Raw genomic sequence first — 14,853 nt, 5'->3', positions numbered from 1 at the left:
TTTAATTCTTAATTTCTTTGCGTGTTTTTGGTACTTAGCATGGATAGGGACTGCAACTGCTGTGTTCGGATGCAGGCTGAGTTGGCATCCCTTCGCTCCCAGCTTCAGGCAGTGTTGGCTTCGGTCACACAGCTTGAGGGTGTTGCCAATGGGCATCACTGTGGGGGTCGGGATGGGGGTTTGTCGGGGACGGCCAGCTCGTCCCACGCATCCCCTGATCGGACTACGACTGTGGTTGCCCGGGATACTGCCCGCATTGAGGCTGATCCCTCACCTGTGGTAGAGTGGGAGGTCGTATCAAGGTGTGGCAGGGGGCGAAAGACATTCCGGAGGGCTGAACGGAAAGCCTCTCCAGTTTGTCTGACGAACCGGTTTCAGGCTCTGTCTCAGGCTGATACTGATCTTCGGCCTGACATGGCTGCTTGTCCTGTTCCAGAGGTTGCCCCTCAGTCTGCAAGATCCGGGCAGTCGCAGAGGGTGGGCTTACTGGTAGTTGGGAGCTCCAACGTCAGGCGCGTAATGGGGCCCCTTAGGGAAATGGCAGCAAGAGAGGGGAAGAAAACCAATGTGCACTCCGTGTGCATACCGGGGGGAGTCATTCCAGATGTGGAAAGGGTCCTTCCGGATGCCATGAAGGGTACAGGGTGCACCCATCTGCAGGTGGTCGCTCATGTCGGCACCAATGATGTGTGTCGCTATGGATCGGAGGAAATCCTCTCTGGCTTCCGGCGGCTATCTGATTTGGTGAAGACTGCCAGTCTCGCTAGCGGGATGAAAGCAGAGCTCACCATCTGCAGCATCGTCGACAGGACTGACTGCGGACCTTTGGTACAGAGCCGAGTGGAGGGTCTGAATCAGAGGCTGAGACGGTTCTGCGACCGTGTGGGCTGCAGATTCCTCGACTTGCGCCATAGGGTGGTGGGGTTTCGGGTTCCGCTGGATAGGTCAGGAGTCCACTACACGCAACAAGCGGCTACACGGGTAGCAGGAGTTGTGTGGCCTTGGGCAAGTACAGAAAGGGCAACAGCCTCAACGGGTGCGGGGCAAAGTCAGGACATGCGGGGACCAAGCAGCAATCGGTATTGTAATTGTCAACTGTCGAAGCTGCGTTGGTAAAGTACCGGAACTTCAAGCGCTGATAGAAAGCACCGAAGCTGAAATCGTTATAGGTACAGAAAGCTGGCTTAAGCCAGAGATAAATTCTGACGAAATTTTTACAAAGGTACAGACGGTGTTTAGAAAGGATAGATTGCATGCAACCGGTGGTGGAGTGTTCATCGCTGTTAGTAGTAGTTTATCCTGTAGTGAAGTAGAAGTGGATAGTTCCTGTGAATTATTATGGGTGGAGGTTACACTAAACAACCGAACTAGGTTAATAATTGGCTCCTTTTACCGACCTCCCGACTCAGCAGCATTAGTGGCAGAACAACTGAGAGAAAATTTGGAATACATTTCACATAAATTTTCTCAGCATGTTATAGTCTTAGGTGGAGATTTCAATTTACCAGATATAGACTGGGACACTCAGATGTTTAGGACGGGTGGTAGGGACAGAGCATCGAGTGACATTATACTGAGTGCACTATCCGAAAATTACCTCGAGCAATTAAACAGAGAACCGACTCGTGGAGATAACATATTGGACCTACTGATAACAAACAGACCCGAACTTTTCGAATCTGTATGTACAGAACAGGGAATCAGTGATCATAAGGCCGTTGCAGCATCCCTGAATATGGAAGTTAATAGGAATATAAAAAAAGGGAGGAAGGTTTATCTGTTTAGCAAGAGTAATAGAAGGTAGATTTCAGACTACCTAACAGATCAAAACGAAAATTTCTGTTCCGACACTGACAATGTTGAGTGTTTATGGAAAAAGTTCAAGGCAATCGTAAAATGCGTTTTAGACAGGTACGTGCCGAGTAAAACTGTGAGGGACGGGAAAAACCCACCGTGGTACAACAACAAAGTTAGGAAACTACTGCGAAAGCAAAGAGAGCTCCACTCCAAGTTTAAACGCAGCCAAAACCTCTCAGACAAACTGAAGCTAAACGATGTCAAAGTTAGCGTAAGGAGGGCTATGCGTGAAGCGTTCATTGAATTCGAAAGTAAAATTCTATGTACCGACTTGACAGAAAATCCTAGGAAGTTCTGGTCTTACGTTAAATCAGTAAGTGGCTCGAAACAGCATATCCAGACACTACGGGATGATGATGGCATTGAAACAGAGGATGACTCGCGTAAAGCTGAAATACTAAACACCTTTTTCCAAAGCTGTTTCACAGAGGAAGACCGCACTGCAGTTCCTTCTCTAAATCCTCGCACAAACGAAAAAATGGCTGACATCGAAATAAGTGTCCAAGGAATAGAAAAGCAACTGGAATCACTCAATAGAGGAAAGTCCACTGGACCTGACGGGATACCAATTCGATTCTACACAGAGTACGCGAAAGAACTTGCCCCCCTTCTAACAGCCGTGTACCGCAAGTCTCTAGAGGAACGGAGGGTTCCAAATGATTGGAAAAGAGCACAGATAGTTCCAGTCTTCAAGAAGGGTCGTCGAGCAGATGCGCAAAACTATAGACCTATATCTCTTACGTCGATCTCTTGTAGAATTTTAGAACATGTTTTTTGCTCGCGTATCATGTCATTTCTGGAAACCCAGAATCTACTATGTAGGAATCAACATGGATTCCGGAAACAGCGATCGTGTGAGACCCAACTCGCCTTATTTGTTCATGAGACCCAGAAAATATTAGATACAGGCTCCCAGGTAGATGCTATTTTTCTTGACTTCCGGAAGGCGTTCGATACAGTTCCGCACTGTCGCCTGATAAACAAAGTAAGAGCCTACGGAATATCAGACCAGCTGTGTGGCTGGATTGAAGAGTTTTTAGCAAACAGAACACAGCATGTTGTTATCAATGGAGAGACGTCTACAGACGTTAAAGTAACCTCTGGCGTGCCACAGGGGAGTGTTATGGGACCATTGCTTTTCACAATATATATAAATGACTTAGTAAATAGTGTCGGAAGTTCCATGCGGCTTTTCGCGGATGATGCTGTAGTATACAGAGAAGTTGCTGCATTAGAAAATTGTAGCGAAATACAGGAAGATCTGCAGCGGATACGCACTTGGTGCAGGGAGTGGCAACTGACCCTTAACATAGACAAATGTAATGTATTGCGAATACATAGAAAGAAGGATCCTTTATTGTATGACTATATGATAGCGGAACAAACACTGGTAGCAGTTACTTCTGTAAAATATCTGGGAGTATGCGTACGGAACGATTTGAAGTGGAATGATCATATAAAACTAATTGTTGGTAAGGCGGGTACCAGGTTGAGATTCATTGGGAGAGTGCTTAGAAAATGTAGTCCATCAACAAAGGAGGTGGCTTACAAAACACTCGTTCGACCTATACTTGAGTATTGCTCATCAGTGTGGGATCCGTACCAGGTCGGGTTGACGGAGGAGATAGAGAAGATCCAAAGAAGAGCGGCGCGTTTCGTCACTGGGTTATTTGGTAACCGTGATAGCGTTACGGAGATGTTTAATAAACTCAAGTGGCAGACTCTGCAAGAGAGGCGCTCTGCATCGCGGTGTAGCTTGCTCGCCAGGTTTCGAGAGGGTGCGTTTCTGGATGAGGTATCGAATATATTGCTTCCCCCTACTTATACTTCCCGAGGAGATCACGAATGTAAAATTAGAGAGATTAGAGAGATTAGAGCGCGCACGGAGGCTTTCAGACAGTCGTTCTTCCCGCGAACCATACGCGACTGGAACAGGAAAGGGAGTTAATGACAGTGGCACGTAAAGTGCCCTCCGCCACACACCGTTGGGTGGCTTGCGGAGTATCAATGTAGATGTAGATGTAGATGTAGAACAGTGAGACAACCATGGCTACTCTGGTATCATGAAACAGTTGACTGGAAAATGAAACGGTGCTCTGTTGACTTCAATTACGATAGTAGGTTCTGTTCGTTATGTGAGTGATGAGTGTTACACTGGTATAGCGTAGACCCTGTGACCTACCTTTTTCAGAGTGCAATCACCCATAACAAACAAGTCTCAACCCATTCTTCATTGAGCGGCGAAGGGGGGATGCAGATAGCCGCCACGGTGTTTCTGCAGCGTAAAGTAACCAGTGGTCACTACTTTGATATGCTATCACCGTGTCACAGCAATTTCGTAGACAGATAGATGATGTGGTTTATCAGCTGGACAATGAACGTCCACAAACAAGTGCTGTGAGGCAACGTGCTCTTTGTGGTGTACACAGGACCGGCTCCAGAACTTTGTGTCCCTCGCTTCTCCCTTTCCCATCGTACATTTTCACCCGTGTCAGTTTTCGCTACTTATTGTAACACGCACGGCACACTAATCTTGCACTTTTACGTCCATGGCACCCCCCTCAGCTTGCCGCCACAAGCGGCCGCTACTAATTGTGGTCTGCCCTGTATAGAAATGTTACAGTTGTGGCGCCTCCGCTGCTCCTCTCAGCTTGTGTCGCTTGGGCGTTAAACCAGTCCATGCTGTATATCATCTGCCTCGGCCAGCGACGTCAGCAGATCTTTACCCAGTTGGACACGTATGGAGCTGGATGAAGTGGGTACTCGTCCTCCAGGGCTGCAAAAACCATTACCAAATTGCTAGGACACGTGCACGACCTGACGCCTGGCATGCGAGAATACATGTCTGAGTTGTTGTCACGGAGCGTACTCTGTAGACTGATGCTAAATTTTGCACAACGTTTACTGTTACATGTGGGTCTCCTTTGGTCTGAATTCACTGTCATACACTCATATAATGATAAACTACCTGTCAGCTCACCTGTCAATAAAATTACGTTGTTCTTGAGGGTGTTGCAGTTTTTTTGGCAAGTGTATTCTTTACATATTTGAACAGGTAGATGTGACCTATCTTCGACCTATCTGTGGAGTTGTCAGCAAGATAACGCAAGACACCATGTTTGCTGTACGGTCCTGACCCACCCCAGAGGTTTTTCGACTGTTATCCTGGCCAGCAAGTCCACCAAATTTCTCAAGCGTTGAAAACATCTGGCCACGTGTTACCGAGAGGCTGACACACCACCACAAGCCTGCCACTTAGATTAAATATCTCTCGCATTAGGCGGAAGCGGGATGGAATGACGTATTTGTATGTGTCATTCACTCTCACTTCGACTCGATGTACTTCATTTCGCGCTCTGTTTATCTGGTAACCACTCTCAAATTAACTCATGTCTGCCTCCTCCTATCCTGTATACATACAATGACTAACTTCATAAGTAAAATCTGTCATTCGTTGCCTCTTCCGGTGTTGCAGTTTTAATGCCCAGGAGAGAGATGCAGCCAATGAGCGCGCCTGCTCAGGGAATTGCAGCAGTGCCTGTGACGTTGGTGTCACACTGCTCGCTACTCACGTCCCCGAAGTGGCCGACGCCGAGCATCTCGACGACGCGCAGGTGTTCCCTGGGGAACAGTGGCAGCGGCTGCGCGCCCGCCGCAGCGTCCTCCTCCTCGTCGCCGTCGCCGTCTGCGGCCTCGTCCTCGGTGGCCGTGGTCAGCTCGTCCAGGCCCGCCGAGTCGCTGCCCGTGGCGGCGCCGTCGTACGGCGACCCGGGCGCCAGCGGCGGTAGGGGCGGCAGCGGGGGCGGCACCGGCGGCGGCGAAGACTCCCCGCCCTGCAACCGCCGACACTCACCGTCTCTAGCTGTCTCTCGCAGCCCGCACGCCGAGACGAGCAAGGAACATCGGAGGACAGAAGCTAATTACACAAGCTGCGACATCGTCGTGAAAACACAGTGACCTGTATATGTGGTAAGTTTCCTTTAATTTATGTCTGTGGTCACAAAACACAAACACCATGTGGCTACTGTACGGCAGCTTGTTTTAAACAGTAGTACCACTGACAACATGACTCGTGCATGTGATGTTATTTATATGTGTTTGACGATGCTGGTACTGATTCCGCATTTAACATTTGACGATGCCACTATGGCTCCAGTTCATTAGGACTTTGTTATTATGAAACCGGTATGCCTCTTCATATTTAAAGCACACAAATGTAAATTTTGTCAGTACTACTTTTCTTTATGGTCTATGTATTGTTCTTAAGCTGTATAGAGTTTGCGAGTGTATTTATGTTTTTCCTATTTTTGCTGCAGATCTGATGATGGTCATTAAAGACCGAGACCGGTAATCTGTTAACAAAAAGTTTGTGAACATAGACGTAAATTAAAGGACACTTATAAGAAGCTAATTACTTGTGTACATTACTGCAGTAATCGTATTAACCCTTAACTACATTTGTGGGGTGAATTGCCGGCCGGTGTGGCCGTGCGGTTAAAGGCGCTTCAGTCTGGAACCGCGTGACCGCTACGGTCGCAGGTTCGAATCCTGCCTCGGGTATGGATGTGTGTGATGTCCTTAGGTTAGTTAGGTTTAATTAGTTCTAAGTTCTAGGCGACTGATGACCTCAGAAGTTAAGTCGCATAGTGCTCAGAGCCATTTGAACCATTTTTTGGGGTGAATTATTACCCCCCCCCCCCCTGCCCCGTCACTCTTTCGTTTACAGTTCCGTTCTTACTGCAACTTTGCCACTGCTCTTCCATGTAACCTTGTGCCGGCTGTGCTTTTGCACTGTGCAGACGTGTGCTAAGCAATGACCATCGTTTCCGTGGGTTCTTACCAGTTTGGGTCAAAATCTACCCCACTAACTTTTAAACATTATTTGTCATGACAAATTTCAGACAGAATGGAGCGACGTTTGAACGCTGATCAAATTTTGGAGGTACTTGTAGCTGGTTAAGACACTAACTCATTGGATACACTAACTACTTTTCATTGCAACCGATTTAATGGCAATGAAACCGAAATATCTTATCATGAAACTGACAGTGAAATAGAAGACAATGAAGAGACACAGTAAGAGAAAGTTCTTGAAGAAAACCAAGATACACTAAGAGAATTGGGATATTTTTGTGGAAGAACGCGTTACAAATATGAATCGCAAGATGGTGCATTGAGATTTTATAAAAAAAATTGGCATGGCATTGATCAAACAGAGAAAAATGAATTCTTGAGATTTTTCCAAAGAGTTATAGACTGCAATGGACGAAGTTCGCCGGCCGTTGTGACCGAGCGGTTCTACGCGCTTCAGTCTGGAACGGTGCGGCCACTACTTCGCAGGTTCGAATTCTGCCTCGGGTATCTATGTGTGTGATGTCTTTAGGTTAGTTAGGTTTAAGTAGTTCTAGGTTCTAGGGGACATTTGAACCTTTTATTTTTTTTTTTTTGAACGAAGTTCTTTTCAAAAAAATTTCAACATGATGTCAAGGACTCTGCATTGTAGGTCCTAGCAGGACCGACTGAGCCAAAAAGGGTTATGGTGTCCACTCCATAAAGGCACTAAAGCTACCAAAACATGTTTTAAATGACAAAAACACGTGTGCAAAGGAATTTCATTGAGTAAAAGGTACGTCTCGACTGTGATGAATTGAAATAAATTCTTACTTGATTCGTTCATGTACCTACTGTCATCGTTTTATTGAAAGTTATTGTCTAATTTTTCTTTATGTTTGATGTAATTTATCATTATCTTATTTAAAAACATCTTTTGCTAAAGCAGATTATCTTCATTTCATAAGTTAGTACCAAGCATTATGTTTAAGAGGCCAATGTTAATCTAACAGTCTTAATCGTTGCTAAGATCACATTTTCCTTTTTAATAGATATTGATTTTTCATGAACAGGAGCCTTCAATTTATTGTTTTCTTAACAAGTTTAGAAAAACGTAGAACTACGTCAGTTCTAATAGCGAATTTACTAAGGGTTGGTGGAGAACAATGGATGTCATGCGATACTGAATGTTTATAGCGCACGGCAGCAACCAACCAAAACATAGCTTTGGTTTACTTTGCTGTAAAAGCAGCGTTACCAGTTTCGAATTCACACAATATCACCCGTATACTCCTATCAAAATACATGTTACGTAGCCATCACTTAACACTTCCAGGCTGAGATGCCGTGGTCCATACATAAAACTCTCCCCTGAACTTTCGCCTTCGACTGCGGAAGGCATCCTCCGAGGACAAGCGGCGAACTGCAACGAGAACGCGAGCGAGCGCCGTATATATAAGCCATCCAGAGGCCACCGCTGTCACGTGACGTCGACTGTGCTATAATCCCGGATATGGCCAACTTTCTTAATTGAAATTAATCGATTTTCACGCTGTTGCTGCAATGTTGTCTACTCAAGTTCGTTGCGCAACGCACAAATTATCCACCCGCAGTACGTTCTCTGACACATTTACAGAGTAGTACAAGACACACGAGCGTGTAAGTTGCTGCGATACAGAGCTACAGCACTTCAAGTGATGAGGCGTTAAATTTGTGTAGGCATTTCATATAAAAAATAAGGCTTCAGAGAGAGAGAGAGAGAGAGAGAGAGAGAGAGAGAGAGAGAGAGAGAGAGAGGGTGGGAAGGAAGGGGGGGAAGCGGAGGAGGGGGATAAAATAGCATTTACAGATTTACAACATTAATATGTTACCTTATGAAACAGCGTAGAAACAAATGTAAATCCACACGTACCTTTTCTACAAACCTCTTAACGGCGAATTTATTGTACATTTTGTGCCATGAAACTTACTGATTAATACAAAGACTTATAACATATTACGATAAGTCATGGGATTTATAAATAGGCGGAGAAATTTTATTTTGGGTGCAGTATTTTCCCACCTGTGTGTACAACTATTGATAAAAATGTGCCAAGACATACGTAGAGATTAGATAATTTGCGTTGTGGCCAACGGACTTGAATACTCAAAAATGGCTCAAATGGCTCTGAGCACTATGGGACTTAACGTCTAAGGTCATCCGTCCCCTAGAACTTAGAACTACGTAAACCTAACTAACCTAAGGACATCACAGACATCTATGCCCGAGGCAGGATTCGAACTTGCGACCGTAGTGGTGCGCGGTTCCAGACTGAAGCGCCTAGAACCGCTCCGCCACAACGGCCGGCGGACTTGAATACTAATGAATACCATGTGAGCGTAGAAAAACGTTAAGAATAAAATTTCCGGCCGCTAATTTCACTAACTTGCAGTTAAATACAAGTTTCAAGTGCAAACATCGTTTTCACACTTTCTAAACTGTGAATTTCTTATTATCGTAAGCTAGTCACCTGTAAACCAACATCCATGTGTTTTGATAAAAGTACGCTGAGGGTGAGAAGCGTGTAAATTCAAATCCACTTCTGCTGCATTCTCAATAAAGTGAACCACAATTAAAATATGGCGGGTTTCTGCTGCACGCTATAGATATTCACTAATTACTTGTACTTCAAGGCGACAGGTTGTTATTATTCGAAGCATTGCCCCTCCTATTACCTTCAGGTTTCATACCATTTTTATTACGCTGGGGGACGAGTAACAAACGCTAACGGTAATTAGTTTCTATCGTAGCTGAATATGTCAGTTCATTATTTTAAGAAAATTGAAAGAAACCTTGCTATTATGCCCCAGATAGCGAACTATGACATTGTTTATTAGGTGATAAACGAAAATATTTTTACATAAAATCGCTTATTCACTCTGTTCCTTACAAATCAAGTCCGCTCTTAGCCACTGAATTATCTAGAAACGCACTGCATTTGCGAGCAATAGTAAACACTGCAGTAATCACACACAAGTGTGTTGAGTGCAAACTAGGAAGCGTTTCAGTTTCATTTTATCTCTTAATTCTTTACCTGTAAAACGGTTATCGAGGTAATTTTACAATGAGCAGTGAGTGAATGTACAAGGGACGATCAAAAAGTTTCCGTCCAAAGTCCGTACAGCTCATAATTTGTATGTCAGTCAGGTAAAATCGCATGAGCATAGATGCAATCATCACACAGACGCACCAAGTTGAAGACACCCGTTTGGTAAGACACAGTTTGCTGCTGCGTGGAGTCCACAACTGCTTGGTGCATATCCTAGTCTGACAGGAACCGCCATATCTTTGACGTCTTTTTTAAGGAACCGAAGGCGTGATAATCGCATGGGGAGAGACTGGTTCCATGAGGAATGTACTCAAGTGTCTTCCACTTCAGCTGGCGTAACTTCTGCGTTAAGACGTTATATATACACTCCTGGAAATTGAAATAAGAACACCGTGAATTCATTGTCCCAGGAAGGGGAAACTTTATTGACACATTCCTGGGGTCAGATAGATCACATGATCACACTGACAGAACCACAGGCACATAGACACAGGCAACAGAGCATGCACAATGTCGGCACTAGTACGGTGTATATCCACCTTTCGCAGCAATGCAGGCTGCTATTCTCCCATGGAGACGATCGTAGAGATGCTGGATGTAGTCCTGTGGAACGGCTTGCCATGCCATTTCCACCTGGCGCCTCAGTTGGACCAGCGTTCGTGCTGGACGTGCAGACCGCGTGAGACGACGCTTCATCCAGTCCCAAACATGCTCAATGGGGGACAGATCCGGAGATCTTGCTGGCCAGGGTAGTTGACTTACACCTTCTAGAGCACGTTGGGTGGCACGGGATACATGCGGACGTGCATTGTCCTGTTGGAACAGCAAGTTCCCTTGCCGGTCTGGGAATGGTAGAACGATGGGTTCGATGACGGTTTGGATGTACCGTGCACTATTCAGTGTCCCCTCGACGATCACCAGTGGTGTACGGCCAGTGTAGGAGATCGCTCCCCACACCATGATGCCGGGTGTTGGCCCTGTGTGCCGCGGTCGTATGCAGTCCTGATTGTGGCGCTCACCTGCACGGCGCCAAACACGCATACGACCATCATTGGCACCAAGGCAGAAGCGACTCTCATCGCTGAAGACGACACGTCTCCATTCGTCCCTCCATTCACGCCTGTCGCGACACCACTGGAGGCGGGCTGCACGATGTTGGGGCGTGAGCGGAAGACGGAATAACGGTGTGCGGGACCGTAGCCCAGCTTCATGGAGACGGTTGCGAATGGTCCTCGCCGATACCCCAGGAGCAACAGTGTCCCTAATTTGCTGGGAAGTGGCGGTGCGGTCCCCTACGGCACTGCGTAGGATCCTACGGTCGTGGCGTGCATCCGTGCGTCGCTGCGGTCCGGTCCCAGGTCGACGGGCACGTGCACCTTCCGCCGACCACTGGCGACAACATCGATGTACTGTGGAGACCTCACGCCCCACGTGTTGAGCAATTCGGCGGTACGTCCACCCGGCCACCCGCATGCCCACTATACGCCCTCGCTCAAAGTCCGTCAACTGCACATACGGTTCACGTCCACGCTGTCGCGGCATGCTACCAGTGTTAAAGACTGCGATGGAGCTCCGTATGCCACGGCAAACTGGCTGACACTGACGGCGGCGGTGCACAAATGCTGCGCAGCTAGCGCCATTCGACGGCCAACACGTCGGTTCCTGGTGTGTCCGCTGTGCCGTGCGTGTGATCATTGCTTGTACAGCCCTCTCGCAGTGTCCGGAGCAAGTATGGTGGATCTGACACACCGGTGTCAATGTGTTCTTTTTTCCATTTCCAGAGTGTATGTAGACGAGCGTTAGCACGAAGCAGTTGCATCCAGCACGGAACTAACCAGTCTCCTGCCAAATACTATGAATCAAGTCTTCAGTATGGGCGAAAACTGCTTGTGTTATCTGTTGTCGCAGATCATCTACGTTTCCAGAAATAGGAGGAACAAACGCTTGGTCTTCAATGTAAACCCATACACGGAAGTCCAGTGGGGTTAAAGTAGGTGACGGTGGTGGCGAGGATATGGTTCCACCATGTCCAATCCAAATTGGCGCATTCCAACGGAGATACGAGGCAACTTCACGATGATAATGTAGAGGCGCGCGATCTTCGTGGAAAATAACTTCTGTGCCCATGTCCTGTTGTAACTGAGGCATTACATAATATCCAAGCACTTCCAGCTACTGTGGACTGCGAATGTGAGACTACTGAACTTGTTCAGTTACTGCTGCGTAAAAGACTGCTGGCGCACCCTGGGTGATACAGAGCCACGTTCGGTGAAACAATTGTACAAATTCATAATAGTTTGAGGTGTTGGCTGGCGACATTTAGTTCCGAACTGTCTCTGAACTGGTTTCACGAAACCATAAACAACACTGCGTACACACTGCACCGCTACTTACTCCAGGCGATCTGTTGGAACAACTGTTCCAGGCATGCCCACCTAGTGTGAACGTCGGGAACTAACAGCGTTAAGCGGTAGTAAGAATTAAGGATGTACTGCATTCAGAGCTGTACGATACACGTATGCAAGTTATCTGCCCTTTTCACAACTAAAGGCTACTCTTGTAAAATTAATTTACACTCATGTTCAGAAAGAAACAGAAAATCTTGATTGACTAGAGATAGGACGTTCCTATTCACGGGACATGTATTGCAGAAATGATTAGCACTTCAGTCACCTCGATTCAGCATGTGACCTGTTGCCAACAGGCACAAGGTCTACCATAGGCCTTGATAACTTGCTCCATGCGTGACGGCATCGACGTGTATAAAGCGCGAATGGCGTCCTGCGGTACTGCCATCCATGCTGCATCCATTTGGTTTCATAGTTTTCCTTCAGCAGTTGGCATTGAATCACAGTGCTGAACGCTTTGTTTCACCATATCCCACACATTATCGACTGGCGAGAAGTCTGGTGATCTGGCAGGCTCCCCCTATCTGCAGCGAACCAAAATGCGGCCACCAGTTACAAACAAACAGAACTTAGATTGGTCCGAAATCACTATCTGATGCCAATACTGCCGCCAGTGATGTCGTTCCATACACCATTGCCATCTTGTATGTTTCTGCACATTCGTCAGAGGTACGTAGAGAAAAGAACAATGGGCACATAACCCATTTCTTAATAAATGGTGACGATTGTCACTCATTATAATGTACAATGTGTTACACTATTTGACTGTTGTACCAGACCTGAGGAAGGTGCAAATCTGTCCTGCAATGCCATTCGGATGAAGTGTCGATCTTCTTGGTGGGTGTTCTGTTTAATGCGTCCTGACACATCTCGTCGTGTTCGAGAGCCTTCCGTGAACCATTCTGCACACATCCGTTGTACTGCCGAAACACTTCGCCCACAGGAGCAGCAGTTTCCCGGATGCGTCACATTCTCTCATGCCAATTATGCGCCCTCTTTCCAAGTCACTGATTTGACAATACGGTTAGCGCATATGTCTGCGAGGCACCCTGCGCGTCTGCTCATGTCACACTGATTCATTACCTTCGGTCTACAGCGACAACGAGAGTCGCAGGCAAATTGTACCGGTAGGTGGTGTTGAGTCGCGATATCGATGTTGACGTTGAACTCGCAGGCCGACGTGGTTCAAATTCTAATCATTTCTACAGAACATACTAATGCACATGTCCTGTGAATATTAACGTCAGTGTGTTATGTTTCTCCTGAACATGAGTGTATAAACACCCTGTATTGTCAAAGTAAACTCTTGTTTCGCGTGAACTTCAAAAAAATGTTCAAATGTGTGTGAAATCTTATGGGACTTAACTGCTAAGGTCAGCAGTCCCTAAGCTCACACATTACTTAACCTAAATTATCCTAAGGACGAACGCACACACACCCATGCCCGAGGGAGGACTCGAACCTCCGCCGGGACCAGCCGCATAGTCCATGACTGCTGCGCCCAAGACCGCTCGGCTAGTCCAGCGCGGCGTGAACTTCAGTTTGTTATCAAGCTTCCCCATAACATCCGTTGAAACTGATGTTTCGTGTTTTTTCCCTATGGTGTCCAATGTTTGGTAACAGACGATGTTTAATAGACAAATGGAAAGGACGTATGGCGTCAGTGGCCGGGAGTTCCCAGGCGGGAATTTCGGCCGCCAAGTGCAAGTCTTATTGAGTGCGACGCCACGTTGGGTGACTTGCGCGTGCACAGTGGGGTGAGATGATGATGATGATAGCACAACACCCAGTCACTGAGGGGATTCCCAGCCGGGAATCGAACCCGGGCCCCCGTGCGTGGCACTCCAAAGCGCTGACCATTGAGCTATTAGGGTGGACGTTTAATAGACGATCTCAAACGAGGAAAATTGTATTTCTCTGAAAAGCAGGAAAATGAATGATTGCTAATGGTGGTAGGGAAGTCATTTTCAGTGACAATGAGCGAATGGTGATCAATGTATTATTGGTAACTGCGCTTTCACTAGACCTCAGAAGTCCGCGGCAACAGAGCTGCGGCTTTGCCAGCACTATAAGAGCGAGGGCGCTGCTAGCACAGCAACACTACGGCAGCATGGTCCGGAGCCAATGTGGGAGGCCGCTCTGTACATCAGACACAACCTCGAGTATCACAGACGGAAGGATGGTGACCAACAGAAGCGACAGAGGAACAGTCAAAGAGTAAGCGTTGGGTAGCCGTTGACTGACGGGTGGTCGCGAAGGAGCAGGCGCTCTTTGACAGAAACAAGTGCGGTACGTCTGGAGTGGTTTCAATAAGTTAGAGTGTGCAGCACGCCGGCTGGAATGTGAGGACTGAAGTTGGACTTTAGCTGTGTATTCTTGTGTGTGTGTGTGTGTGTGTGTGTGTGTGTGTGTGTGTGTGTCTGTTTTGCAAGCAGCTCTCTCCAGTCTCCGTTCCTTGTTGCGAATGTTGTCAACCTGCCTGTGGCACAAACGGTGACGTATTTACATAAAGTAGAGGGCAGAACTATATAGTGGACGTATACAATCGCTCTGGATTGGATGAGACTGACTATATTAATTAACACTGCTCTTAAATACTTATGAGACGGATGCTAAGCAGAAGCTTTAAGTTTGATCGTAAATTTATGTGACGCTGATCAGTGAATGAA

At 46.8% G+C, this 14,853-nt stretch overlaps 1 protein-coding gene across 1 annotated transcript in view; it reads right to left on the bottom strand.

Annotated features, from left to right (window-relative positions):
• LOC126412947 (discoidin domain-containing receptor 2-like) overlaps positions 1–14,853 on the bottom strand; it is an 813,081-nt gene that overhangs the window by 28,098 nt on the left and 770,130 nt on the right. Inside the window, exon 13 of the mRNA XM_050082842.1 lies at positions 5,430–5,690. Coding sequence (XP_049938799.1) covers positions 5,430–5,690 — 261 coding nt within the window. The remainder of the gene's footprint in view (positions 1–5,429; positions 5,691–14,853) is intronic.

This window comes from Schistocerca serialis, chromosome 1 (assembly GCF_023864345.2).
Source record: "Schistocerca serialis cubense isolate TAMUIC-IGC-003099 chromosome 1, iqSchSeri2.2, whole genome shotgun sequence".
Classification (NCBI taxonomy): domain Eukaryota; kingdom Metazoa; phylum Arthropoda; class Insecta; order Orthoptera; family Acrididae; genus Schistocerca; species Schistocerca serialis.
This window is presented reverse-complemented; position numbering and strand designations above follow the sequence as displayed.